Source organism: Bos taurus, chromosome 4, assembly GCF_002263795.3.
Source record: "Bos taurus isolate L1 Dominette 01449 registration number 42190680 breed Hereford chromosome 4, ARS-UCD2.0, whole genome shotgun sequence".
Taxonomy (NCBI): domain Eukaryota; kingdom Metazoa; phylum Chordata; class Mammalia; order Artiodactyla; family Bovidae; genus Bos; species Bos taurus.
In genome coordinates, this window is record NC_037331.1 from 9877312 (window position 1) to 9902823 (window position 25512).

The 25512-nt window shown below is 38.9% G+C and overlaps 2 protein-coding genes across 7 annotated transcripts in view; both read right to left on the reverse strand.

Moving 5' to 3' along the window:
- Positions 1–277: 277 nt before the first annotated feature.
- On the reverse strand, positions 278–18228 carry LOC524650 (uncharacterized). Its single transcript, NM_001434772.1, has 6 exons — positions 18055–18228; positions 9502–9657; positions 8180–8284; positions 5045–5196; positions 2677–2781; positions 278–371 (listed from the first exon to the last, which is right to left on the reverse strand). Exons 1-6 carry the CDS (start codon positions 18110–18112, stop codon positions 315–317), a joined length of 633 nt encoding a protein of 210 aa, NP_001421701.1. The 5' UTR covers positions 18113–18228; the 3' UTR covers positions 278–314.
- Positions 18229–19831: 1603 nt separating this feature from the next.
- Positions 19832–25512, reverse strand: part of FAM133B (family with sequence similarity 133 member B) — a 28944-nt gene continuing 23263 nt past the window's right edge. For 4 of the 6 annotated variants that reach the window (XM_015468211.3, XM_015468210.3, XM_059886033.1 and 1 more), the window contains 2 exons: positions 24218–24265; positions 19832–21414 (listed from right to left, as the gene is read on the reverse strand). In XM_015468211.3, coding sequence (XP_015323697.2) covers positions 21328–21414; positions 24218–24265 — 135 coding nt within the window. In that variant the 3' untranslated portion in view covers positions 19832–21327. Of the gene's footprint in view, positions 21415–24213; positions 24266–25512 lie in introns of all 6 variants that reach the window. The other 2 variants (XM_059886034.1, XM_059886032.1) reach the window with 1 other exon arrangement.

A 25512-nucleotide genomic window follows, 5' to 3' on the forward strand; every position in this document is an offset into this window, starting at 1 on the left:
GATGTTTAGGTTTTCTATTTGTTTTTGAGGAAGCAGGAGAAAAGAGGATTGTGAATGGCTAATTCACAACATTTGCTCCAAGATCTAAGGTTGTTGGCTTAACTTAACAAATTAATTAGTTTATCATTACTTATTATATCAATTGATGTTATTTTGATCCATACTTAATATTATAGAAATCATTCATTACAACATTATTTCTCATGTTGCAATCACTATATGTAAACCAATTGAAGGAACTATAGGTACTTTACAATATAAAGACAGGCGACCAGGATCTGTTTCTGATTTTAATAATTTTGGGTGAGTAACATTCAAAAACTAGAAGTCAGGATATGTTGGAATGCCAGGGCTTCAAAATCAAGACAACTCTGTAAAGCAAAAAAGTTAATAAACTGTTAGCACAAAGCTGAAATGAGAAGCATATATGCTTTAGTTAACTTCAAAGATAATTTACTTCGTCTGAGGCAGAAACAAATCTGTATTTGTAAATGGTAGACTTTCACCACCACTTCCCACATTTTTTCCCTGTCAGTGGGCCACATAATTGGAGGTCCAAGTATGTCCAGGCTGTTTGCTGTTTTCTTTTTTTGCTGATAACAGTAACCAGAAGAGGCCCATACCAGATGGTGTCCCTTCTTTTTCTCTCCCCATCCTAAGGGTATCTTGCCTAATGGACTGAATTTGAACATAAAGGTTAGAAAGTTTCACTGTCGTTTATGACGTTATGCGAGCTTGCTAGGATGGCACTGCGTGGTGGATGGTATTAAAAGAAGCTGCAGGCAAGGGGACTGGCCTTACTTCCTTGTGAAATAATTACATACAGTTGACCCTTGAACAATGTGGCGTTAGGGTTGCTGACCCTCCACGCAAAAATCCACATGTAACTTTACAGTCTGCCTTCCGTATCTGTTGTTTTGTATCCTCAGATTCAACCAACCGTGAATCATATAGTATGTATTTATTAATAGAAAAAAATTCCACATACAAGTGGACGCTCCCAGTTCAAACCTGTATCATTCAAGGGTCAACTGTACTTTCTGTGCACTTAGTCAAAAAATACATTAGCAACTTCAACATAGACTTAGAGCAAGTTGCTGTCTAGATCAGGCTTTTCAGACTTTTAGGTGTTCTGAGTCTCTTCCTTGGGGTCTTATTAAAATGCAGATTTGGATGGTGGTGGCGGGGGCTGGTGGGTGATGGGACTGGGAAGTTGTTTAATGGGTATAGAGTTTCAGTTTGGCGAGATGAGCAGAGTTCTGGAGATTGGTTGCAAAATAGCATCAATGTACTTATCACTATTGAACTGTACACTTAAAACTGGTTAAGATAAATTTTATGACAGGTGTATTTTATGTCAATTAAAATTTTCTCTGATAGTCCTGAAAGGAGGAGCTGCTATGTGGGTTCTGTGTCCCTGACCTTTTCCATGACTGTGGAGGCCAGCACTCCTCCCCATCCCTGGCCACAGACACAAGATGGACCATGACACGGGAGAGAAAATGAACCTGAATTGTGTCACACACTAAAGAAAAAAAGATTCTGATTCAGCTGGTTTGAGGAGGGGTCTGAGAGTGCAGTTCTCACAAGTTTCTAGGTGATGCCAGTGGTGCACAGATTATACTTGGAGCAGTAAGACTCTAGATAACTGGGCTACGGATGGACTCTAGGGGAGCAGCTGAAGAACCTTGGTGGTTCCATCTGAACCTAAGTACTTACTCCAGCCTGTTATTCTATACTGTTTAACCCATCAGTCCTCTTAAAAAGTTTGCCTTTTACACATTGATTTTTAATACAGGTTTCCAGACAGTTAAAATGTGGGGATAAACTACAGCAGGACAAGCTGAGATGACTTAAGGATAGCTTGAAAGGGAAAGTGTCAGTTGCTCAGCCATGTCTGACTTTGCGACGCCATGGATTGTACCCTGCCAAGCTGCTCTTTCCAGGAATTCTCTAGGCAAGAATACTGGAGTGGGTTGCCATTCCCTTCTTCAGGGGATCTTCCCAACCCAGGGATCAAACTGGGGTCTCCTGCATTCCAGGCGGATTATTTACCAACTGAGCTATGAAGGATAGCTTAACATTATGCAAATTCATCCACAAAAATCACCCATCTAAATTACTGCAGAGAATAAAAAGTTTCTTCCTATATCATGTGTTTGCATGTGTTTCTTCCTATATCATGTGTTGCTCAAAGGAAGAATTAAGAAAGGAAATAGTGAAGTCAATTATCAGGCCGGCTCTTCTGGCACAGAAAACATTTGTCAAATTCAATACTTTTTGAGCACAAATAAAATACTATACTATGCATGTGTCCAAAATTTTTGAAAGTGTATTCTCATTGACAACAAATGAGAAAGAAATCAAGTTTTCTCCTAGCAGTTGATGGTAGGTTCTTGCTGAATCCACCCTGTATTTGCTGTTGTATCTCAAGCAAGCCAGTATACCTTGGGTTTAGAGGGAGAAAATATGAACATCCAGAATATTAGGAATTGTGTATGATTAAGGTGGTTAAAAGCTGAGAGTCTTGGGTCCCAAATGCTAAGATGGGGCAGAGACCTTGATTGCTTGAACTTCAGCAGTAGGTTGGAACCCTATAGAGGTAAGTGTCTAGCAAGGATTTCTTTTCAGATCTTTGAAAATTTCCCCCAAGCCAATTCGCTGCTGCCACTGCACCTTTGCATCCGGTAAACATGGCCCAAACACTTCCAACAAAAGTCTGTCTTCTTTCACTGCTTTTTCAAAATCTGCAAAAGATATCCTGCCATCGTTGTCATAATCCTAGAGAGGAAGATGATTTCTTGGTAAATGACAGAGTAGTTAATTTTAATTCTGCATGGAAAATAACTGTAGAATAAAAGATTTTACCAAATCAAACAAGTTCACACTTACGTAGGCACTACTTGCACACATCAAAAGATGCTTACTTATGGAGGCAACTTACTTTGTTCCTTTTAATCTAATACCTGATATTATGAATAGAATGTTTGTCTCTCCACATCTCCCAAATTAAAGCTCTAACCACTGCAATGGGATCATATTTGAAGGTGGGGGTCTTTGGGAGGTAAGTTTGGTTTAGATGAGGTCATGAAGGTCCCTGTGAGTAAAAGGAAGGCCAAAGCTCCGTCTCTCTGCCATGTGAGGACCCACTGAGGAGGTGGCTGTCAGCAAGGCAAGAAAAGAGCTCTCAGCCAGGAAGTGAACCTGCTGGCACTTTCATCTTGGACTTCTCAGACTCCCCGAATTGTGAGAAATAAACTCCAGTTGTTTACCCAGAGTATGATACTTTGTCATAGCAGCCCCAGCGTTACCTTAGACATATAAAACCCTGTCCCTCAGGCGGCTTCCCTGGTGGGCCGGCAGCTAGCATCCCGCACACCACAACTAAGACCTGGTGCGGCCAAATAAATAATAATAAAAATCCTTAAAGGACTTCTATGCAAGTTGGGGAAATGAAACAGAAAATTAGAGGAAGCCCGTTACCATACTGCTACTTTTGTGATGGAAATAGTGCCAAAGATTCTTAAGGTTAGTCTTGTTTCACAAAGCATCTCTTAAACTTGAGACAAGGATATAACGTAAAATGTGTAAAAGTGAAGCTGCTTAATAAGGAGCAGGCACTGAGAGAGCAAGAAGGACTAGGATCAGAAGAAGCTAGCAGACTTCTGCTAGGCCCTTAAAGATGGTTGGGGTGTAGATAGGTGGCGAGGAAAAGCAGAGGAATGGCTCCGCATGGATTATGACAGTAAGCCGGAATGCAAGTCAGGAAGCAGGCAGACCAGGCTGGAATGCAGTGTTCATGACAGGGACTATGAGAAAGTAACTAAATCGTGTGTGTAGATTATGAATAGTTTTAACTGCTTAATTCAATTTGGATTTGACTTGATGAGTCCTTATTTTTTCACTTCTGGGCATAACTAAATCAAGGTTGCTGGGGGGCTCTTGATTTAAAGAAAGGTTTGAATAATTTTCCAGAAAAAGATTCACTCCATAACATTTTCTTTCCAAAAGAAGGGGCTGGGGGACTTCCCTTGTGGTCCAGTGGTTAACACTCCATGCTCCCAACACAGGGAGCCTGGCCAGGTTCAGTCGCCCTCTAGGGAACCAGATCCTGCATTCTGCAACTAAAGATCCCATGTGCTGCAGCTGAGACCCAGAGCAGCCAAGTAAATTTTTTTTTTAAAGTATTTTAATAAAAGGGGGCATGGGTGTGGTACTGGGAAGGATACTGTCACTCAAGAAGTCTGCCCTCCCGCCTCTCAGTGGCTACTGAGCATTTCCAATGGAAGAGGATACCCTCTGGTCTGTTAGCTGAATCTGAGACTTGGCAGACCCCTCATTGCTTACTTCCTCAACTCCAAAGAGGTAGTGAGCTGGACCCTGGCGGCCTCAGAGTCTTAAACCATTGGTATCCAGTTTAGGGTCACAGGAAGAAGAAAAAGAAGTCACTATGGCCATAATCAAGAGGTGTTACTGGTTTCATTGAAAGATAAACTTTGCACCTCATTTTCCATCATGACCTTACATAAACCTATCTGCACTTCAGTTTTCTTACTTGCAAAATAGAGATAATATTTTCTACTTCATACTGTTGTTTTGAAGATAAAACATGTTTAAATATTAAGCTTCTGTGAAGGGCCCAGCATGTAGTAAGCAGTTTATATGGGTTATTTCATTATAATGTGTTGAGATGGATGAGAAAGCAAAGGTCATGAAGAGAGACTACAGTGGCATTCAATTTTAAAAGAACTACGTCTATCACCCTCCTTCCCAGATAAGGAGGATTTACTGATAGTACAGTAATAAATGAAATTAACATTCATTTAGTGTAGTGATTCATTTAATCACCCAGCCATCCCATAAATATTTATGAAGTAACCACTGTCAGCCAGGCACTGTTTTAGGCAATGGATAGAGCAGAGAACAAACAAGAACTCCTGCCCTCACGAAGGTTACATTCACCACGTAGGGAACCAAATCATTTCTTTAGCTTCCTCACATCCACTTGACTGGATATAACGAACTACAGCTTGTTTATTCTTACCATTTTCTTCAGGGCTATATCTACCAACTCTCTTATTCCTTCATCAGTCTCTTCTCCGGGTGACTGTTGGTGTAGACTGTTCTTCAACATGTCGTATATTCTCTCTCGAGAAATGTAACCATCACCATTGAAATAATAAACTTCAAAACAAACTTTTCAAAGCACAAGAAGTTTATAGATACGGATAAAAATAGTTAAAATGTCATTAGTCTTCTCAGTTATTTCAGTATGTAATTAAAGAAGGATAAAAACAGTTTATACAATCTACAGTCCAGACTCAATGGACTCAGTGGACATGAATTTGAGCAAATCCTGGGAGACAATGGAGGACAGAGGAGCCTGGCGTGCTGCAGTCCACGGGGTCACAAAGAGCCAGACGTGACGTAGTGACTGAACAACAACATTCTACACAGGAGAGAATTTTATAAATCTTTCCACAAGACTAAATATCCTTTGTGAGATACACACACACACACACACACACACACATATGTGTATAAATTCTTTCTTTTCATTTATACACATATAAATATGTATGTGTATCTTGCTGCTATAATTTCCTTCTTGCTGCTGCTGCTGCTGCTAAGTCGATTCAGTCGTGTCCGACTCTGTGTGACCCCATAGACGGCAGTCCGCCAGGCTCCCCCGTCCCTGGGATTCTCTAGGCAATAACACTGGAGTGGGTTGCCATTTCCTTCTCCAATACATGAAAGTGAAAAGTAAAAGTGAAGTCACTCAGTTGTGTCCGACCCTCAGCGACCCCATGGACTGCAGCCTTCCAGGCTCCTCCATCCATGGGATTTTCCAGGCAATTTCCTTCTTACTCAGATTTAAAAAGCTAGTGTATACACATCACTATATCACTGACAAAAAACATATTTCAATATATTTGGGTAGTGGGTAGTGAGTCTGTCATCTCCTTGGAGACTGCCCATTTCATTATCCCAAATGATCCATCTCTCACTGGAGAACGATTTCCATGATTTCCACTGCACTATGTAAGCACTGCTACAGTTTCTCATAACTTCATCCCACACATGACCTTATTCAGGTCCTGGGCATATAGCAGTGAAGTAGTTCTTGAGTTAGTAATCTAGTTAAATGTTTTTGGAAAGAAAGGAAAGGAGCAGGGAGGGGAGATAGACAAGGAAAGAATGAAGAGCAAGATAGGAAGAAAAGAAGGAAGGGAGGAAGGGAGGGAGTGAGGGAGGAAGAAAAAGAACCAGGTATTAAATTCCAGAGTATCAGATTAGCTCTTTTGTTGCATTTTTCTAATATATAGCATATATGAGCTTGTGACACAACCCTACTAGAAATAGTATTTTCCCCAAAGTACCATATCTTGAAATATATAATACATGAAGTATTTTTAGGCAGTGGGATAAGAAAAGGGAAAAAAATTGATAGTGTGGTGCTATTCATTATATGCTGGCTTCCCTTCTGGCTCAGTGGTAAAGAATCCACCTGCCAATGCAGGGGACATGGGTTTGATCCCTGGTTTGGGAAGATCCCTGGAGAAGAAAATGGCAACCCACTCCAGTATTCTTGCCTGGGAAATCCCATGGACAGAGAGCCTAACAGACAACAGTCCATGGGGTGGCAAATGAGTCGGACACGACTTAAAGACTAAACAACAGCAGTTCATCATGTCCAGCTGCACTTCGTCACAAACCCTTTCACAAGAATTTACATTCATGAAACTTCACTTTTCATTTCTCAGTGAGACTTCTGTATAAGAATTCTGCAATTATAAGGAACAAGTGACTACTATACTTAATGGTATCCTGTGAAAATTAGACTGGAGAAAAGTGGGGGAAAAAACATGTAAGTGAAAAAAGGAATTATACAATGTTGTATGTCAATTGGAGAAGGCACTGGCACTCCACTCCAGTCCTCTTGCCTGGAGAGTCCCATGGATGGAGGAGCCTGGTGGGCTGCAGTCCATGGGGTCGCAGAGTCGGACACGACTGAGTGACTTCACTTTCACTTTTCACTTTCATGCATTAGAGAAGGAAACGGCAACCCACTCCAGTGTTCTTGCCTGGAGAATCCCAGGGACGGGGGAGCCTGGTGGGCTGCCGTCTATGGGGTCGCACAGAGTCGGACATGACTGAAGCGACTCAGCAGCAGCAGCAGCAGCATGTAAATTATACTTCAATTTTTTAAGTATTAAAAAAAAGGGAAAAAAAAGACCTCCCTCAAATAAAACATAGAAACAAAAGTCATAAATGTCAAATACAGTTGGTGAGTCTTTAAAATGTTACTATCATTTTTAAAACATGTATTTAACTTAGAGATTTTCTTTTGAACATCCCAAATCCAGAATCAAGTGGCAGAAGGGATAAAAATTTGCTTGCACACTCAGAACTCTGCAGTTTTTCCTAAGTAATTTGATATCTGTTCCCTTGAACACTGTTGTTTAAAATTGTTCCTATTCTCTTTCTAGGTTTCACACCCTGGCACAGGAGGTGTCAAACAGAAAACATGCATCACAGCAGTGGGACAGGTGAGGTGAGCCACAGCTAGCTCTACAAAATTGTGAACTGGGAGCCTTTCGTCTTTGGAAGTCCTGATGATGCTTTTCTGTAGGAAGCTCCTTCCTTTGGGACTGCGTTGCCTCAGTCTCACTCCCTCTCTATCCGCCTGCACTCACTCTAACAGTAGAGTGTTGGTGTCTGACAGTTGTGTGCTTTGCCTTGTTGCGTGTTCATCCCTCATACTTTCTCTGAGGAAAAGGCAAGCAGTAGTCCCGCTGTGAACTGCACGGCTGCCCATATTCAAGGCCCATTTCCTGCTGAGCCCAGACACAGCCCCAGAGTGCTCAGCCTTGCCTATGATCATAGTTGGCACCTGTCCTGACCTGTAGCTGCTGTTATTTGCCCAGGCCTTGAGCCAAAGAGCCATCCTGGTGGTATCTGATTGTTACAGAACTAGTAAAGTAAGTGTCCTGGGTCTGGGGACTCTCCTATGAAATAGGTCACCCATTTCATCTGCCTTTTTTTTTAAACTCTCATGAACTAACTTTTGCAAGAGTGCTATAGAGAATAACACTGAGTTTATGTTTTTTAAAAAATAATTTATGGATTAAATATAAAGTTGACAATATATATGTTAAAATTTATATAGAAATCTTACACTTCAGCTTTTCTTCAAAAGTCCCTCGAAGAAACACTGATAGTCCTTTAACCCACTCTTTCACATTTATATAGTTATCATTGTCTTTGTCAAATGCAAAAAATACTGAAAGAAAAAGAATGTGTTAGTGTATTGTAATTTATAGCTATTATTCAAGAGTAGTATGAATAGAGAAAAAAAAAAGTATTTCCTCCCAAAAAGAGGGGGACAAAAGAGGGGCACAATCTTTCTTGAAAGAATCAAAAATAACTGGAAGTATATTTCCAACAGATTTTACAGAAAGAAGCCATTCTCCTCCCCATGGTTAATGATGAGCGTCACTTGTGATGTTTTGTATGGCTATTTTGAGGAACAAAGACCAACAATGTAGATAATCAATGTGATAATTTTTTCTACTCTGAAAAGAGTGGTAAAATCCTGTTCTAAAGAATTTGTATTATACCTAAAGATCAATTAGTAAAATAATACATTATTTTTGAAATTACCAATGAAATCTTGGTATTTCCCTATGGAAAATACAATACTGTTTACTCTTTTGGGGGTAATGGAAACATTAGTTATTTTGACTATGGACTTCCCAGGTGGCTCAGTGGTAAAGAACCCACCTGCCAAGCAGTAGATGCAAGAGATGAGGGTTCAGTCCCTGGGTTAGGAAGATCCCCTGGAGAAGGAAATGGCAACCCACTCCAGTACTCTTGCCTGGAAAGTTTCATGGACAGAGGAGCCTGGCAGGCTACAGTCCATGGGGGCTGCAAAGAGTCGGATATAACTGCGGACCACCACATGACGTGATAAAGTTTTCATGGTGTCTACACACATCAAGACATCAAATTGAACCTAAAAGTTTGTTATCGAAATTGACTGGATCACGTTATACAGTTTCCTATTTTAAATATAAAATTAATTTTTTCAATATAGTCAGCAATTTTCTTTTTGTGTGTGTTGAAGAAGTCAACATGACTTGACATGTTTTACGTGTCTACAGCATATGAATCCAAAGACAATGGAAACCACAAACTTACCTTTCAAAAAGAATACTGCTAGCTTCTTTAGTTCATTACTGGTTCTTTCTCAAAGTACTACAGCTATGAGACAACTTGAGTGAGTTTATAATAAAATCCATCCTCATGATCAAATCAAATTTACTGTTCTAAATCAGTAGCACTACCAGAATTATATTTATAGTTTTTGCATTAAAAAATTTCAGTCTTTGGTGAAAACTGAATATATGTGTGTATATATATATATGTGTGTGTGTGTACACACACCCACACACACCTGCCATCTCAGCTTGGCCCATTTCAGTCTCCATGACTCCTTACCCCTATTCATTAGCACATCATCAGTCATTCCAAATATGCTGTGCAGGATCACTCGAAATGTGTTACGATCTAGTCCAACGTTAGCAAGTTTCACATCACCTCGTCCCACCACGTTGTGAAAAATTCTTATGAGACACTCTATTTCACTCTTTTTGACTGTAAAATTAAAATACAAATACAATTTAGATTTAACCTTTGAGTTCTTCAACCCAATAAAATATATTTTACTAATTAGCTATTTTGTTTTTCTAAAGTACTAGTGGTTTAAAAACTGTGACATGGACTTGTTACTTAAGAGCTCACACAATCAAGATAGATGCCACTCAGATGTCTCATTAAGACAGTATATAAATGTTAAATTATGTCATTTGACACTCACCACTATACTATACACTATACCACTCACACTCACTCACTTCACTATGTGAAGAGAAATCTGTATGAGAAAGAGTTGTGCTATTTTCATGAGAGTAGACTTTGAACTGAGCCTTGAAGGATGCAGAGCATTTATCCAGAAAGGAATCTGTTCAGGGTGGTAAAGAAGTGGAGAATTCCAGGAAGAGTAGGAATAACATGAGTAAAGGAAAGAATTGAGATTGAGGTTGAATATGTTTTGCTGGGAGCACAGCAAGTTGGAAAGAAGTGAAAAACAAGACTGAATTGGACAGGCTGTTGAAAGAGAGCCTTGAATGCCTGGTCAGGAGATTAACATTTATTTTACTGGAGCAGGCTTTCTTGTGGTATCATCTTTGCACCCCTCTGTATGAAAATCATCCACCTCTCATTGCTTGTCAAAGGCCTTGCCCCACACCTACTAAGTCACAGTTGCTAACAGTGGGTCCAGGAGCTACCTTTGAAACAAAAGCTCAGCTAATTCTTCTATGTTGTAAGGGTTGAGAAGTGGTTTAAGAAAACCCACCTGGCAAAGTTGTATTGAAGGGGAAAACTGGAAGCCTAGAAGCCTGGCTGGAGCAATAAACTTTGGTTGCTGCTGCTGCCAAGTCACTTCAGTCGTGTCCGACTCTTTGCGACCCCATAGAGGGCAGCCCACCAGGCTCCCCCATCCATGGGATTTTCCAGGCAAGAGTACTGGAGTGGGGTGCCATTGCCTTCTCCGAAGCTTTGGTTAGGACCACAGAAATGAGGTCAGAAAGCAGGTAGGGAGCCTGATAACGCTGTTTAAGAAGCACGTAGGTGACTCTAATGCCCTGTCTGATGGGTTGGGGTACTGGACTTAAGTATCTGGGTTCCCCTTCCATTTCTTATCCTACATAGCTGACTTAACACAATTCAACTTCTTTATGCCTCAGAGTCCTCACCTGTAAAATTTGAGTATTATTCTAGATGATCTCTGAGATTCCCTCAGTTTCTAAAAGTCTGATTCTATGAATGAAAGATAATTTGAGAGAACTAAGAGTTAGGAGGGAAGCTGGTTACTAGTTCTATTTCTTTCTTCCTTCTGCTCTCTCCCTCTTTTGGGGACGGTGGAGGGAGAAATATTTTCTAGATTTTGTCTTTGAGATGATTTCAAGTTACCCAACAAAAACCAATGAGAACTGACAGCAAATATGCAGTTTACATTAGGGTTTCTAACATGGTCAGAATGACTTGGCTCTTAGGGTAAAGGTTGATAAATCTACAGAATAAACAATTAAGATACCTAATATTATTTATCAACTGAATTAGATTCTCAGTCTTCATACATAGCCCCCAAATTTGACATAAAGGTCATTTTTATCCATCTAATAAGCATTTATTAAGGGACTCCCATGAACCTAGGCAATGAATACACCATCATTTCTGCTCTTAATTTATTACACTTTGGTCAAGAGACAAAGAAGTGAAATAAAAGTGTTACAAACACTATGATTAAAGTGTTTGGTAGTGATCCAAAGAAAGGAATCATTAAGTGGGGAAAGGCAGTAAGTGAATAAGAAGGGGCTCCAGGAAGAGGTGTCACTTGAGCTAAAGCAATCACAGGAGTAAGCATTTACGAGAGGAGGCAGTTTGAAGGCAGGGTGGCATATTCTCAGAGCCACAGATGGTTTGGTGCAGCTAGGTGGCAGAACCGTTTGACTTTACAGAGGGGCTCATTGAAACTTTTGGCTGCCAGGTTAACAGGATCAGATTCGCATTTAAGGAGGATCACTTTGGCAGTGGATTCTTGGAACTGCTTTATGAATGGTCAATCTAGATGTGACAGGTCATCTTTTCCCAGATACTTTTAAATTCTTTCGTACTCATATGCTCTTCTTACAATGAGACTTCTGATACTTCTCCCTTAGAAAGATGGGGCTTGTGTCTCCTTCACTTAAAACTAGGGGGATTTTTTGACCACCATTTCAACCAAGAGTACAATAGAAATAAAGCAACGTGACTTTTCAAGATTTGGTCACAGAAGGGGCTGCAGGTGCTCTGAGGACAAAAACCATCTTTTTCCCCCCTCCTTTTATGGAATATGAGGAGAAACACAGCTCAGGTGTGTGGACACACTATATGGTGTACATATTACACTAATGTTTGCCTGAAACTAGCCCTGCTCAACTCTGATGGAGAATTAACATTTGAGTAATATGGTGTACATATTACACTGTTTGCCTGAAACTAGCCCTGCTCAACTGTGATGGAGAATTAACGTTTGAGTGTTACAGCGACGTGAAATGGCCATCTGAAGAAAGTGAGTCAGGAGGCAGGAACTGCTCTGAATCAAATACTAACAAGTTATCCAGCAAAATAATCAAGGATTTTAAACAATCTGCAGCAGGTAGTAACTTTCTCTGAGTTTTATCTATGCAGCTCATTATATCTAAAGACCTTACATGTGTGGTCAAAGAACCCCTGTAAATGATACTTGAGAAATTCTGGGTAATGAGAATGGTGTTCATAAACTAGAGATTGACCCATTATTTATTAAACTTTTTAGTTTGGAATAGTTGTATTTTATGTAAGAGATGCACCCAGAGTAAGATTCCCATAAAACTCTTCACTGTTTCTTCCTGCTGACATCTTACATAACCATGGGGCATTTGTCAAAACTAATGCACTGACATCGGCACATTATTACTAACTAAATTATAGATTTCACCCATTTTCCCACCAATTTCCTTTTTATTCTAGGATCCCATGTGGGATCCATTTGGCTGTCATGTCTCCTCCAATCCTGCAAGTTTTCAGTCTTAGTCCTTTTCATAACCTTGACAGTTTTTATTTTGCAGAATGTCCCTCAATTTAGGTTTGCCTAATGCTTTCCTCATAATTAAATTGTGGTTATGTTTTGGGGAAAAATACTAGAGGGATAAAGTGCTGTTCTTGTCACATATCAGATACATGACACTAACATAATGTATCACTGCTGCTAAGCAGGATCACACAAGTCAGTCTAGTTTCTCCACTGAATCTACTTCCCCTTTCTCTAATCTATTCCTTAGAAGCCAGACTCTCATGATAAAGGTTTAATTAAACTCCACTCCAGTACTCTTGCCTGGAGAATCCCATGGATGGAGGAGCCTGGTGGGCTGTAGTCCATGAGGTCGCTAGGAGTCCAACAGGCCTGAGCGACTTCACTTTCACTTTTCACTTCCATTCATTGGAGAAGGAAATGGCAACCCACTCCAGTGTTCTTGCCTGGAGAATCCCAGGGACGGGGGAGCCTGGTGGGCTGCCGTCTATGGGGTCGCACAGAGTCGGACATGACTGACGTGACTTAGCAGCAGCAGCAAACTCCACTTCACAGGGAAAGGGTATTTATACTATTAAGATCTTCAAAGGAAGATTTGTCTCTTTTCCATTTATTGAATCATTTACATCTGTATGAAGTCACATATACGTATTTTAGGCCGGTACTGTGTCACTTATCAATAATTTTGCTGCCCAAGTTGTTTCAGCCTTTGGCCACTGGGAGCTTTCAAGTTGGCTTTTCTGTCTCTTTCACATGCCCTCACCCTTTTGCAACACTTCCTTGATTTCTGGCACTACTTGCCAGTCCCATTTTGTATTATCCGTGTGAAATAACGGGCAGGAAAAAAAAAAAAAAAATTGGTCTCTCTCCTTGGTTTCTGTCACAGAGCTCCTAAATCCCTTAGCATTTCCTTGTTTACAGGAATGTCTTTAGTTCTAATGAGGTGACTGTTGGTTCTTCCTAGGTGGGAGCTTGTCACCAGAAAAACCAAGTCATGTTTAAAAGCGTGGAAATTCTAGTTCCACCTCCATCCTTCTCCAGAGGGGGGCTGAAAATTGAGTTAATGATCTATCATGGCTGTGTAATAAAACCTCCATAAAATCACCCAAAAGTGGAGCTTCTGGGTTGGTGAACACACAAAGGTGTCCAGAGAGAGCCTGGAAACTCCACACCACTTACCACATACCTTGCTCTATGTATCTTTTCCATCCAGCTACTCAATCATATCCTTTAATAATAAATCGGTAATCTGGAGAGTAAGCTGCAGCCTGAGTTCTGTGAGGTGCTCTAGCAGATTAACTGAACACAGGAGGGGTCATGATTTGTAGCCAGTTGGTCACAAGCATAATCATCTGGACTTGTGACTGGCATCTGGTGGGGTACTGTCTTGTAGGAACGAACTCTTAACCTGTAGAATCTGATGCTCCCCCGGTAGTGTTAAACTATAGGGACACTCAGCTAATGTCACAGAGAACTGTTTGTTGGGGGAAACCTCCACACAGTTGGGAGACCACAAGTATGAGTACGGTGGTGGTGCTAGAGTAAAGCCTGTTCAGCAGCCACAGCTAGGAAATATGCACGTACACAAACCTATGTATGCACACATATTGGCTCCTGTTACTACGTACCACAGACATAGGAAAAGCCACATACTGGACTAGTGGGCCCTTAGGCGGTCCTGGTCTAAGTCCTAAAAAAGATAATCAATTGTATTAAAAACTCCTATGTGCCCAGAAAAGACAGGCTCATGAGTTTACAAAGTCAAACCATACTACATTTAACTATTTCCTCCATCTGGTAGGAGTGGATCAGGGAAATTTAGTTCACTAAATACTTGGGATTTTAGCAAAATCTTGTTACTATCTATTCAGTAACAAGTAGAGCCTAGGACCGGAGAAGGCGATGGCACCCCACTCCAGTACTCTTGCCTGGAAAATCCCATGGACGGAGGAGCCTGGTGGGCTGCAGTCCATGGGGTCGCTAGGAGTCGGACATGACTGAGCGACTTCACTTTCACTTTTCACTTTCATGCATTGGAGAAGGAAATGGAAACCCACTCCAGTGTTCTTACCTGGAGAATCCCAGGGACAGGGGAGCCTGGTGGGCTGCCGTCTCTGGGGTCCGCACAGAGTCAGACACGACTGAAGCAACTTAGCAGCAGCAGCAGCAGAGCCTAGGACAATGGTAATCTCGCAATACATGTTTGCTAAATACATGATAATCAATCACTTGTAAACTGGAAAAGCTAAGGAATATGCTCGATGAGAGTCAAGATCCAGAGTAGGTCTGAGATGCCAAAATGACCAGTTGAATGAAACCACATGACACTACTAAGAATAATTTTAAAATTCTTCATTTATCTTTAAAAAAGTTTGCTAATGTACGTAAGTATAAAAATGACAATCTGTGTGAAAACGACTAGGTCAATTCCCAACTCACTGTCAAAATGGGATTGATATTAGGCTACGGAATTGAAGTCTGAAGAAAAGACAATTCAGATCAGGATCCTCAAACTTTATAGTGTCTAAGAATACATGAAGTGAACACTCTGGAGGCTTGGCACCACTGATAAGAGATTTTTAAAAATACACTAAGGGTGGTACTCAGGGATCTATATTTTCAGTATTAACCTTTAGGTGATGCTGATGGGGGAGCTACTCCTACCATACTACAAATACGAGGTCATGGCCACTGTCAACTACAGAATGTGTGGGCCCAATGCAAAATGAAAATGCAGGTCTCTAATTTAAAATGAATTTTCGGACTAGATCTGGTGGTCCAGTGGTTAAGACTCTGTGCACGCAATGCACGGGGCCCTCATCAGATCCCTGGCCAGGGAACTAGATCCTGCATGCTGCAAGAAAGAGCAAAGACTCAGCATGCCACAACTAAGACCTGGCACAGCCAAATAAATACAAGGGAGAATAAAAAAAAAAATTATTTAAGTCAGTGTTAGCAAAGCCTTAAACTTAGCATGGGGCCCTATAAGAACACACAGGTTACACACCCATGAAGCCATTTACTATATACCATGAGATAATTATCTGCCTCCCCCATCAGATTAAAGGGCCATTATCTGGAAGAGGGAATAACTTCTTTGCATGACTCTACAGCAGCAATGTCTAATAGAACTTCCTGAGATGATGGAAATGTTCTGTATCTGTGCTGTTCAATTTGGTAGCCACAACTCAGTTGCTGCTATTAAACCCTGAAAAGAGGCTCATGTGACCAAAACTGGATTTTAAGTTCTACATATTTTATTTAAATAGCCACATGAAGCTAGTGGTTACTATAATGAACAATGTAGCTCTAGAGAGCAGTATTCATGAAGACAGAAGTCATATTAGCTCTAGAACACAGAACAGTCTAGATCTGTTAGGGAAAAAAAGGAAACAGCTGTTTAGCAAGGTAGTGAATTTCCTTTGTGAGGTCACTGGAGGTGACTGGCTGACGATCTGAGCAGAGTCACACAATGGTAATGGCTGGATGGCCATGTGGCACTTGAGGGGCCTAGCAAATTATGAAGGCTCCCTCCTAAGAAGCTCTAAAGCAAAGCCCAGGAAAAATCGCTTCAACTTTCTGTCACACAATTAGAACACCAAGAGAAATAATACAGTCCCTTCTTGGGATGGCCAAAGCAGCAATACCCATCATCAACCAAATTCTAGTCATGAGAGCACCTTGTCTATCCTGGTCTCAACTGGAAGGACTCAAGAACGAGAACTGATTTCAACAACCTTTCATTGTGCCTTTACTATGGTACAACAGGATACAGAAGGACCATCAGGGACTAGTATAATGCTGACTTATTTGAAAAAATAAAGATTGAGTATACATCAGACTAGCTCAGCCCCCACAAATAGTCCACTAACTGGGTGACTTTACACAAACAACTTAATCTAAGATGCAGTTTCCTCACCTAAGAACATGGATAACATCACCTACCTCAATGCGTCTGTTTCAAGTAAAGACAATGGACATAAACCATTTTGCAGTATCTTGCCAATGAAGAGCTCAACAAACATCAGCTGTTAATAATCTGGTTATCCTGGTCACTAGCTGTTCAAGTATTTAGGGTCTGAACTGTTAACAGTAACTTAAGAATTATCAAGTGTCAAAAACTTTGGAATAAGGAAGGAATGCAACTTCTTTTTTTTCTAAACAGCTGTATCTTTTTTGTAGAAGACTATATGGGATATGGGGCTCATTAATTTTTTTTTTTCTCATTAAGTTTTACACACTTGTATTTACTGATTATTTCAGAGAATTGCTTTCAAATATTAGTAACAAATAATGGTTTTAAACACACATATGGGTAGCAGACACCTCTAAAAATTTCATCAGGAAGGGAAGGGAAGTCAGATTTTCAAAGTAAGCATAATTCCCTTTTGAATGCTCTAAAACTCAGGCTATTAACAGCAGGCATGTCTTACTACATTCAACACTAGGTAAATCTGCTGAATGGATTTTTCGGTAGTAGGACAACTACTGGTGGACTGATGTCTATGGGGTCACGCAGAGTCGGACACGACTGCAGTGACTCAGCAGCAGCAGCAGCAGGACAACAGGAGTAAAACAGGGCCCAGGAGTGCTTGAGGAGCTTAGATCATTTAAAATCCAACTAAGAAAAGAGAAAACTGAATTACATCCACAATGAGAGGCTTAAACAAGGTAGTGACCATCCTGCCAAAGTCACACAAGGAAAACTGGAAGTGCCCAATAATGAGGTCGTAAAGCTGGCTGAAATAAAAGTACTTCTCAAAGTCTAGAAATAAATTCTTAGAAATCAGTCAGGATTGCTTGTGGTCAGGCTTTAGAAACAAAGATTTACAAGATTACTTTTTAAAATCTGGCAGGGCAAGGAATTCTAAAAAAAAAATCTATTAGTTTTAATAAACACTTGCCATGTGCAAAAGTAACAAGATATTTAACATCTAAAATACCTTATGTATCTCTATCAATCTTGTGAAGTACAGCAGTCATCTGCTGCTATGGCTTTTGTGCCAGAGAACTCAGGGAAGTTGTCACAGTAAACCTTTATACTTTGAAATCTCTTATTAAATTTCAGACTATAATAAAATCAGAACTCCGTAGGCACATAATCCTTTAGCATTTACACTGTCACATAAATTCTCAAGCTAGGCTTCCCACATATGTAACGTATTTTAGGACACCTGATGACTGAAATATTTTCTGTGTAAGTGCAGGGATTTTCATTCACTTACTACCTATATTTTTTAAATGACCAAAATATTAGATAGAAAATAGGAGAACTCTACTTTGGGGTTATAAAGCACTTGCTCATGGCCAACTACCCAAGGTTTTTATTTGACTGAAGATGTTCAGGCAGTGCTGGGTATCTGGTCAGTACTTACAGCTATTGACACTCTTACTGATGGATTCCACCAGTCTCTTCAGAACCTTCTGGTCCATGTCAAGTGTGGCTTCAAAACAATGAAGACTTCTCAGACAGCCTACTTCCACGCCTGGACGTCCTGAGTTGCCAATGATTCCACAACTCACCACTCCACACCAACACAGAATGTGACCATGGCAATATCCCAGCAACCAAACATAGAAGGTTCTCAAGTAATTGGAAAAATATGCAATAATGGCAGTGATTTCATTAAAGTTATTGTGATCTGAAATATTACAGCTAATCCAATTTTGATTTTTGTGGTTCAACACCACTTAAAGTGGTATCTAAAAGTATTGCCACTTATATTTCCTGAGAACAAATTCTACAGTTGAAAATGTTTATGGATGAACACATAACAATAAAGACCTTATCTTTAAGTAGAAATAAAATAACTTCCTAGGCTATAAAGAGCTCCTTCAAAGGTTATATATAACCTCCTCTGAAAACTCTAACCAAGTACCTTCTCATGATAAGCAAACAGAGGCCTCAAAATGGGAACTTTAGAGAAACATAAAATCCTCACATTTACCCCTCCAACTTATCTGACTGACTGGTGGGAAAACATAGTATGATTATTGCAAAGCTGGCCAAGACAGTAACTGTTCTCATGTCTACTGTCGAATCCTGGTATAAAAAACAAATATCTTTTTGTGTATGTCTGCTGGTCTTCACTGTGGTAAGGCAAGGAAAAAAAAGTACTAAAATGACTTTCAGAATCTAGAACAATGTATTCTTACTAAATTTTAAATAACATATAAAAACAAATTAGGCAAATACAACTGGGAAAAAAGCAAAACTCGCAAAACTTTTCTTAAGGAAATGCCAAATGTTCACTGATTTTAAGTTGAAAACTGGCAAGTTTTAATAACTGTTCTTAGTGGCTAGTCAATTGTTCTCCATGAAATTAAAAGAAAATTAGGCTCTTAGCACATCTTGACTGGAGGAATATGAATCCATACTCTGGATAAAATAAATACAGAATAATCTGAGGGTATTTTAAATACCTAAATATACTAAGGGCAACCAAAGGAATTCAAAACAATCAGAAAAAGGTAGCACCAGGTATAAATTCAATTTCTCAGCCCAGACACTCATCAATTTTGTTGCAGTTACCTTGGCATCAGTATCCAAATAACATGTTTTATGTTTATAAAATTAGTATATAATTATTTAAGAAAAATGAGTTTGGTGGAGGGAGAAAGATATTATTAACTTGCACATAATATCACCTGTTCAAATTTTCTTGTATACCTTTTAGAAGACTGTTAAGGCTACCACAAGAAGACCAATGAAAAAGTAGTTTCCTAGACAGTCAGCACAACTTGGAAAGAATACAATTTTTGCCAAATCACCTTCTCCTCCAGTCTAATAAAATGAACTGCTGCTTTTAGTGGTACGTAATCATCCTATACTGGACCAGTCTGTAAAGGTATACTTTTATGTTCAAAGCAAATCTGATCAACAAGTAACTTGATACATTTGTCCTATCCTTTAGCACTCCATGAACAATTCTGAGAAACTTCTTTTAGGATAAAAAATGTCTCCCCAACTTGCTGTGTACTTAAACCTTGTAGATTTCTTTAAAAAGGAAAGATTATGAAAATTCAAGCATAAAATTTAGGGAAATTTGCTAAAAATCTGGGGATATGTCTTATCCATCTACCACTTCATACTTAATAGTGTTTCTTAATGTTTATAACTTGTGACTCAAAGGGAGCTGATAAGAACACAGCTATTTTTAAGTAAAATAGCTATTTATTCAGCTTCTTGTCATGCCAAAATGTTTTGTGCATATGCCACTATAATTAGCACACCCTCTGTAACAGGCAAAATTGTACATCAAATTATATTTCATGTTACCTGATTATATAAAAATGTAAAGTGAAAATGATTTTCAATTCTCTTTAACATTACTAGTAAACAGTTCAGCAGGAGATATGAGGCACAAAATCTTAGTAAAATGTGACACAGGAAAAGCAATAATGTAATTCTCACTTAAATTTAACTTGTCATAATCTGTTGTGAATATACAAAGACAAACTTTTAAAACGTTATATTTACTAAGATTCTGGCAAGAGTTTTATGTAACAAGACACAGCATACCAGGCCTGCCACTCAACTTATTAATGGTAAGTCTCAGCTTCAATATGAAGCTGTTAAAAAAAAAAAAATCAAAAACCTGCTTTTTACATGCTAAATAGCTTGGCAAGTATGCTGTTAAACACAGTAAGGAATTTAAGATAGCAAGAATAAGAAGTTAATAAAAAGCTAAACATTACAGCCTAAACAAAATTCATACAAAAAATAAAAGAACTATCACTGGTTACATAAAATTTTCCTGACTGGTGAAAACTTAACAGTATAAAACATGCATTTTAGAATCTTTAGCTATCAAGTTCAAAAAGTACCAGTGTCTATCTGAAATGATTTCTTTTCAAAGCCAAAGTGTAGTCAAAATTAGTTCAAATGTTATAACACATTCTAATGCTAAAAAACATTCAGTATTATCGAAGTGGAGGTAAATCCCAGAGCTTTTGGGGCATTCTCATGCTGCAAAAGGCTATTTCTCTGGTTCACTCAAAGTAGCATGGGACAGAGTCCAAGGATGTGACTAAGCTCAGTAAAGGGCAAGACTGCCATACCTGGCTCTGACCTCCCCATGAAGCATGGCTCCTGTGTCCACAAAAATAAGATGTGTGAGGATAAAGGCACGCTATTCTGCTAGCTAAAGTGATAGCAAACCACCCCCCACCCCTAAAAGCTCCTTCCCCAGGTAAATAAAAAGGGGAAAAATTTAAAATACACTTATCTACAAGAGTAAGGATTTTGAAATATCAACGTAATCCCTACTTCAAAAAAGGTTAACTAGAGTCATCTGGTCATCTCTGATTACATCTTAATGATGTGTAACAGATTCAGTTTTTGTTGATTTATCATTAGATATTTCTAGTCAAAATATTAACTTTATTCCCAAATATCTTAAACCACTAGTATGACTGCAGTGTATTACCTCCCAGAGTTACTGGAAGAGGGAAAAAAACAGATGTTCAAGCAGCAGGCAACAGTTATGGCCCTTCACACAGTGGCATCTGAGTGGCTACTGACAGTCCAGGAATAATTTAAAAACAAGATAATTCATGCATTTTAGTAAATATGTCATAATTTTCACAGTTGAAATTTCCTTAGACATTGCACTTTCTTTATAAGTGAATCCTGCTTCTTCTTAATGTTATGGTGAGTCAGGACTTGAACTAGCAGCCTTCTTTTTCTTCTTCTTACTGTGTTTCTTATGCTTCTTTTTCTTTTTTGTTTTTTCCTGAAAAGATAGTTCCGTGTTAGATATAGCTACATGAAAACCTGCAAATTAAAAACAACTTCACTATGATACTAAGTTACTACGCAGTCATTTCAAACAATCCACACAAACAAGTAAGTTACTCAAAACATTTCTCAAAAAGTCTCAATAATACTGTATTGAGAGGAAAGAAAGTACTTGTCAATTTTCAAAGGATAAGGAAAAACTCTATGTCAGTAGCACATTAATGTAGCTTCTAACAACATTTCCTATAGGAAATAAATTCAATTGAATTATGGTATCAACTGCTATACTTTCTGTTATCTAATTTTTAAAGCTGTAATAATTATAGTTACTGCAAAGGAAATGTCACATCGCAGTAAAACAATTGTAAAATGGTAGCATTCAAAGGAAAAATACACTAAACCTATTTTTAAGTAAAAAGGAACAGATATTATGTACTGCTTAGGCTGGTAGGACTACTTCATTAACTTAACAACTAACTGGTACAAAATACTGATGCAAAGTTGAAAAGTCTATTTAGCACTTGATTTTTAGAGGAAAAGGCCATTGTAAAAGTAGTCATATTGTGACTAGACAAAGGAGGCTAAAACTTTGCTACACCCTGACTTTCTGATGTAAAAGAGAAAGGCAGACCTTTTAGAAACAGGTATGTGGAAATGGGGTATCAAGTAATACACTAGTGTTGATATTCAGGAGAAGAAAGTAAAAAGGCAAGAAGCACACAGAGGTGGCAAAAGCAAAGCTTCCAGTCCATCTCCTAATCTAGGAGAACTTTCCACCCCTTGCTCCCAATAAGGCCTTTTACCTACTTTGTGGCTCTTAAAACAACTTCCATTGTTCTTCTCATTACAAGTCCAAGTATACAAGGACTGTTACAGAGTCCAAATCTTGTATTTGGACTTCTGAAGGTAAGTTTTGGGTACAGATTACTTTTTCATAAAAGGACTGTTGGCCACTCTGTTCCTAAAAACACTTTTCTTCTTGGCTTCCAGGACACCTCATTGCTGCTTTTCTTCTATCACAAAGACCTCAGTTCCTTTGCTGGTTCCTCCTCTGCTCAACCTTTGTGGGCTTCCTTCTTTTCCACATGCTTTCCCAGTCACAGGCTTTAAATACCACTTACAAACCAATCTTTATATCCAGTCCTAGGCTCTGAAGACTGCAAGCGCCTCATTAATAGCTCTACCACACATATTTAAAACTACCATTAAAAATGCCTAATTTTTCTCTCAAGATTCTTTCTCAACCATTTTAGTAAATGGCACCACTAATTAATTCGTCATTTTAGTTAAGCCAAACAATCTAAGCTTCTTTGACTCTACTCTTTTAACTCCACTCTCCACCCCTGAGGCACCAAGCAAGGCCTACCACCTAAGCCCAAAACATACCTCAAATCTACCAGGCCGGGCCATCTCCACCACTACCACTGCAATACAGATAACAGCATTTCTCGTTTTTGTCTACTCATCGCCTCCATTTTACAAAGGTGAGGTTGACTCAGGCCACCTGTTTGCTTTGATAAAAGCCCGGTGTGCTCTGTCTCAGGGCCTCGGCTTCCTTTCCAACCCCACCGCGCACTCTTCCTCTTTGTCTTCCATGGAGGAGCCAAGCCTACTTTTTTTCATTTCTTCCAGTGTACCAAGCTCACTCCCACCACAGGTCCTGAGCTCTTCTCTTTGTCTTGGACAGTCTTCCTTTCATCTACTGGTTGGCTCTTTTTTGTGAATCAGATTTCAGCTGAATTTTTACTTCTTAAAGAGGCCTTCCCTCCCTCAGCCTCTCATTTATCACCCTCTTATCTATCTTGAACTTCATTATAACAGCTATACCAAGACAGAACCGTGCCTGCCTAGAGAAGCTTAATAAATACATGGAACTAAATGTATCAAACAGTGAAGTATGCAATTATCCCAAATTAATTAACTTTATGTCTTAATAATCTAACCAAAGATGAAAGCAGTCTTTACCCAAATTATTTTCCCACTCAGGAAAAAAGTCTCTTAAATGTTTCCTTGATCTCGGAGCATATAAAACGTTATGAATCATACATTATCAGGTGAACCTTCTTTCCAGAGGACTTTCATTTTAAGAGCTAAAGACATTTTGAGGAGAGGGTAGTTACTTTCAAACCTACAAATGATGCTGTTCATGTTTCTTTTACTTCTCCCTAAGAAAATGCCTTCAAAGGCCACAGCCCATACTTATGTGAGTGCTCCTAAATTAGTCTGGTGGTATGACCTCCATTTCTCTTTGGTAATTTGTTATACACTTTCTCTAGGCTGGTTTGCTTCTCACTGGATACCAAGTCTGTTTTCCTTATTCTCTTCTTCCACCTTCTCAACCTGCACAGCAGTAGAGCTGGCTTTAGAAATGACAAGAGTTATCTTTATTTATGAATCATTTATGATGTCACATTCCTGCTTATTTTGCACTGAAGCTTGTGCTTCAGGAGCTTTTTTCTGTTAGTATCAGGTTTGGTAGCTCTGGGAATAACTACTCTCGAAGATGGAGGGAATCACCATACTTTAGTTTCATGTTTCCTAGTATCGTTCGTTTAAGGAAGTCAAACAAAAGTTTAAGCTTACAGTTTTAACAGTGAAATACTGAAATGCTACCAGGATATGCTTCCTTTTATTCTAAGCGAATTTAACTTTCTCCAACTCATTAAGTGAAGCTGCTGAACACCACACCTTTCTCAATAAATATTTAGTTCTAGTAAATGCAATCACGCTTTATCATGAGGTTTATATTAAACAAAACAGCTATACTGTTATCACGTAAAAACATAAGTGATACTTGCTGTTGTTTTTTCTCGTTCTTCACTGCTTTTCTTCTTTTTTGCTCGTACCTACAGAATTACAATTTTTGTGGAGAAAAGTTAAATATGTAACTTATACCCAAGGCATTTTTTTTTCATTCACTAATATAACTTGCATTTTTAGAATTTTTATGTAAAAAACATTTTTTTGACAATGAAATAACATTTTAAGTTGCTTTGTTGTTCCTTAAACCTATGTTAAATCACAGGGAGGATTCAATGAAAAACCTTTCAAGGAAAGTGAAAGGGTTAGTCGCTCAGTCGTGTTTGATTCTTTGCGACCCCATGGACTGTAGTTCACCAGGCACCTCTGTCCATGGGATTCTCCAAGCAAGAATACTGGAGTGGGTTGCCATTCCCTTCTCCAGGGGATCTTCCTAACCCAGGAATTGAACCTGGGTCTCCAGCATTGCAGACAGATTCTTTACCACTGAGCCACTCTTTCAGCACCTAAAAACAGCAGTAGAGGTACAGCAGATAAAAAATTTGAGCTGAAAGAAAACAGACTAAGCTCTGAATCCTACTTCTGCTATGTATTACTCTCATTGTAGCCTCTTGGTGAAATGTAGGTAAAAACCACCCTCAAGGCAGCGGGCTGGAATATGGTAGGTGTTTTTCTTACCTATGGTGTTGGTAATAAATAGTAGCTTTATATGTGTATATACATGTATAAAAAAATGTATATAGTATACTTGGTATCAATGAACCGATTAAAATCTTTTTAAGTAACAATTATTAACCCAATAATGTTTTATTTAAATATTTTAAAGTGTGATACACTGGATTTACATTATATTCAAGGTGCTAAAGCTGATGTGTATTAATGTTAAATCCAAGTATAACATTTTATATTAAGAAATACATAATTAATACAACATATTATAATAGTGAAGGGCAGAAATTGCCAAAATGTTGAATTGTTTGGTTTATCTGCTAGGTTACTATATGTCAAATATATGAAAGGTAACTAACAATAGAACAAACAAACTAAAACAGACTAAAGGAATAGAACAAATAAACATGAGAGACTATTAGCTTTCAACAGGGGTGGAAGTTCTCTCATGAAAACACTTGGAAAATAAAAATATTGTTTCTGGTGGTATTCTTGTCATCACAATGACTGAGTGGGGAGGGCCAGGTTAATACAGGGGCGGGCTGTCATGCAATAGGATAGCCCTGACATAAATTTATAATAGCCTGCTTGACATTCATATAATGGACCCAATTATAAAAAGTAAAAAATCCTAAAAGATATTGTTGTTTAAGTTCTGCACTCA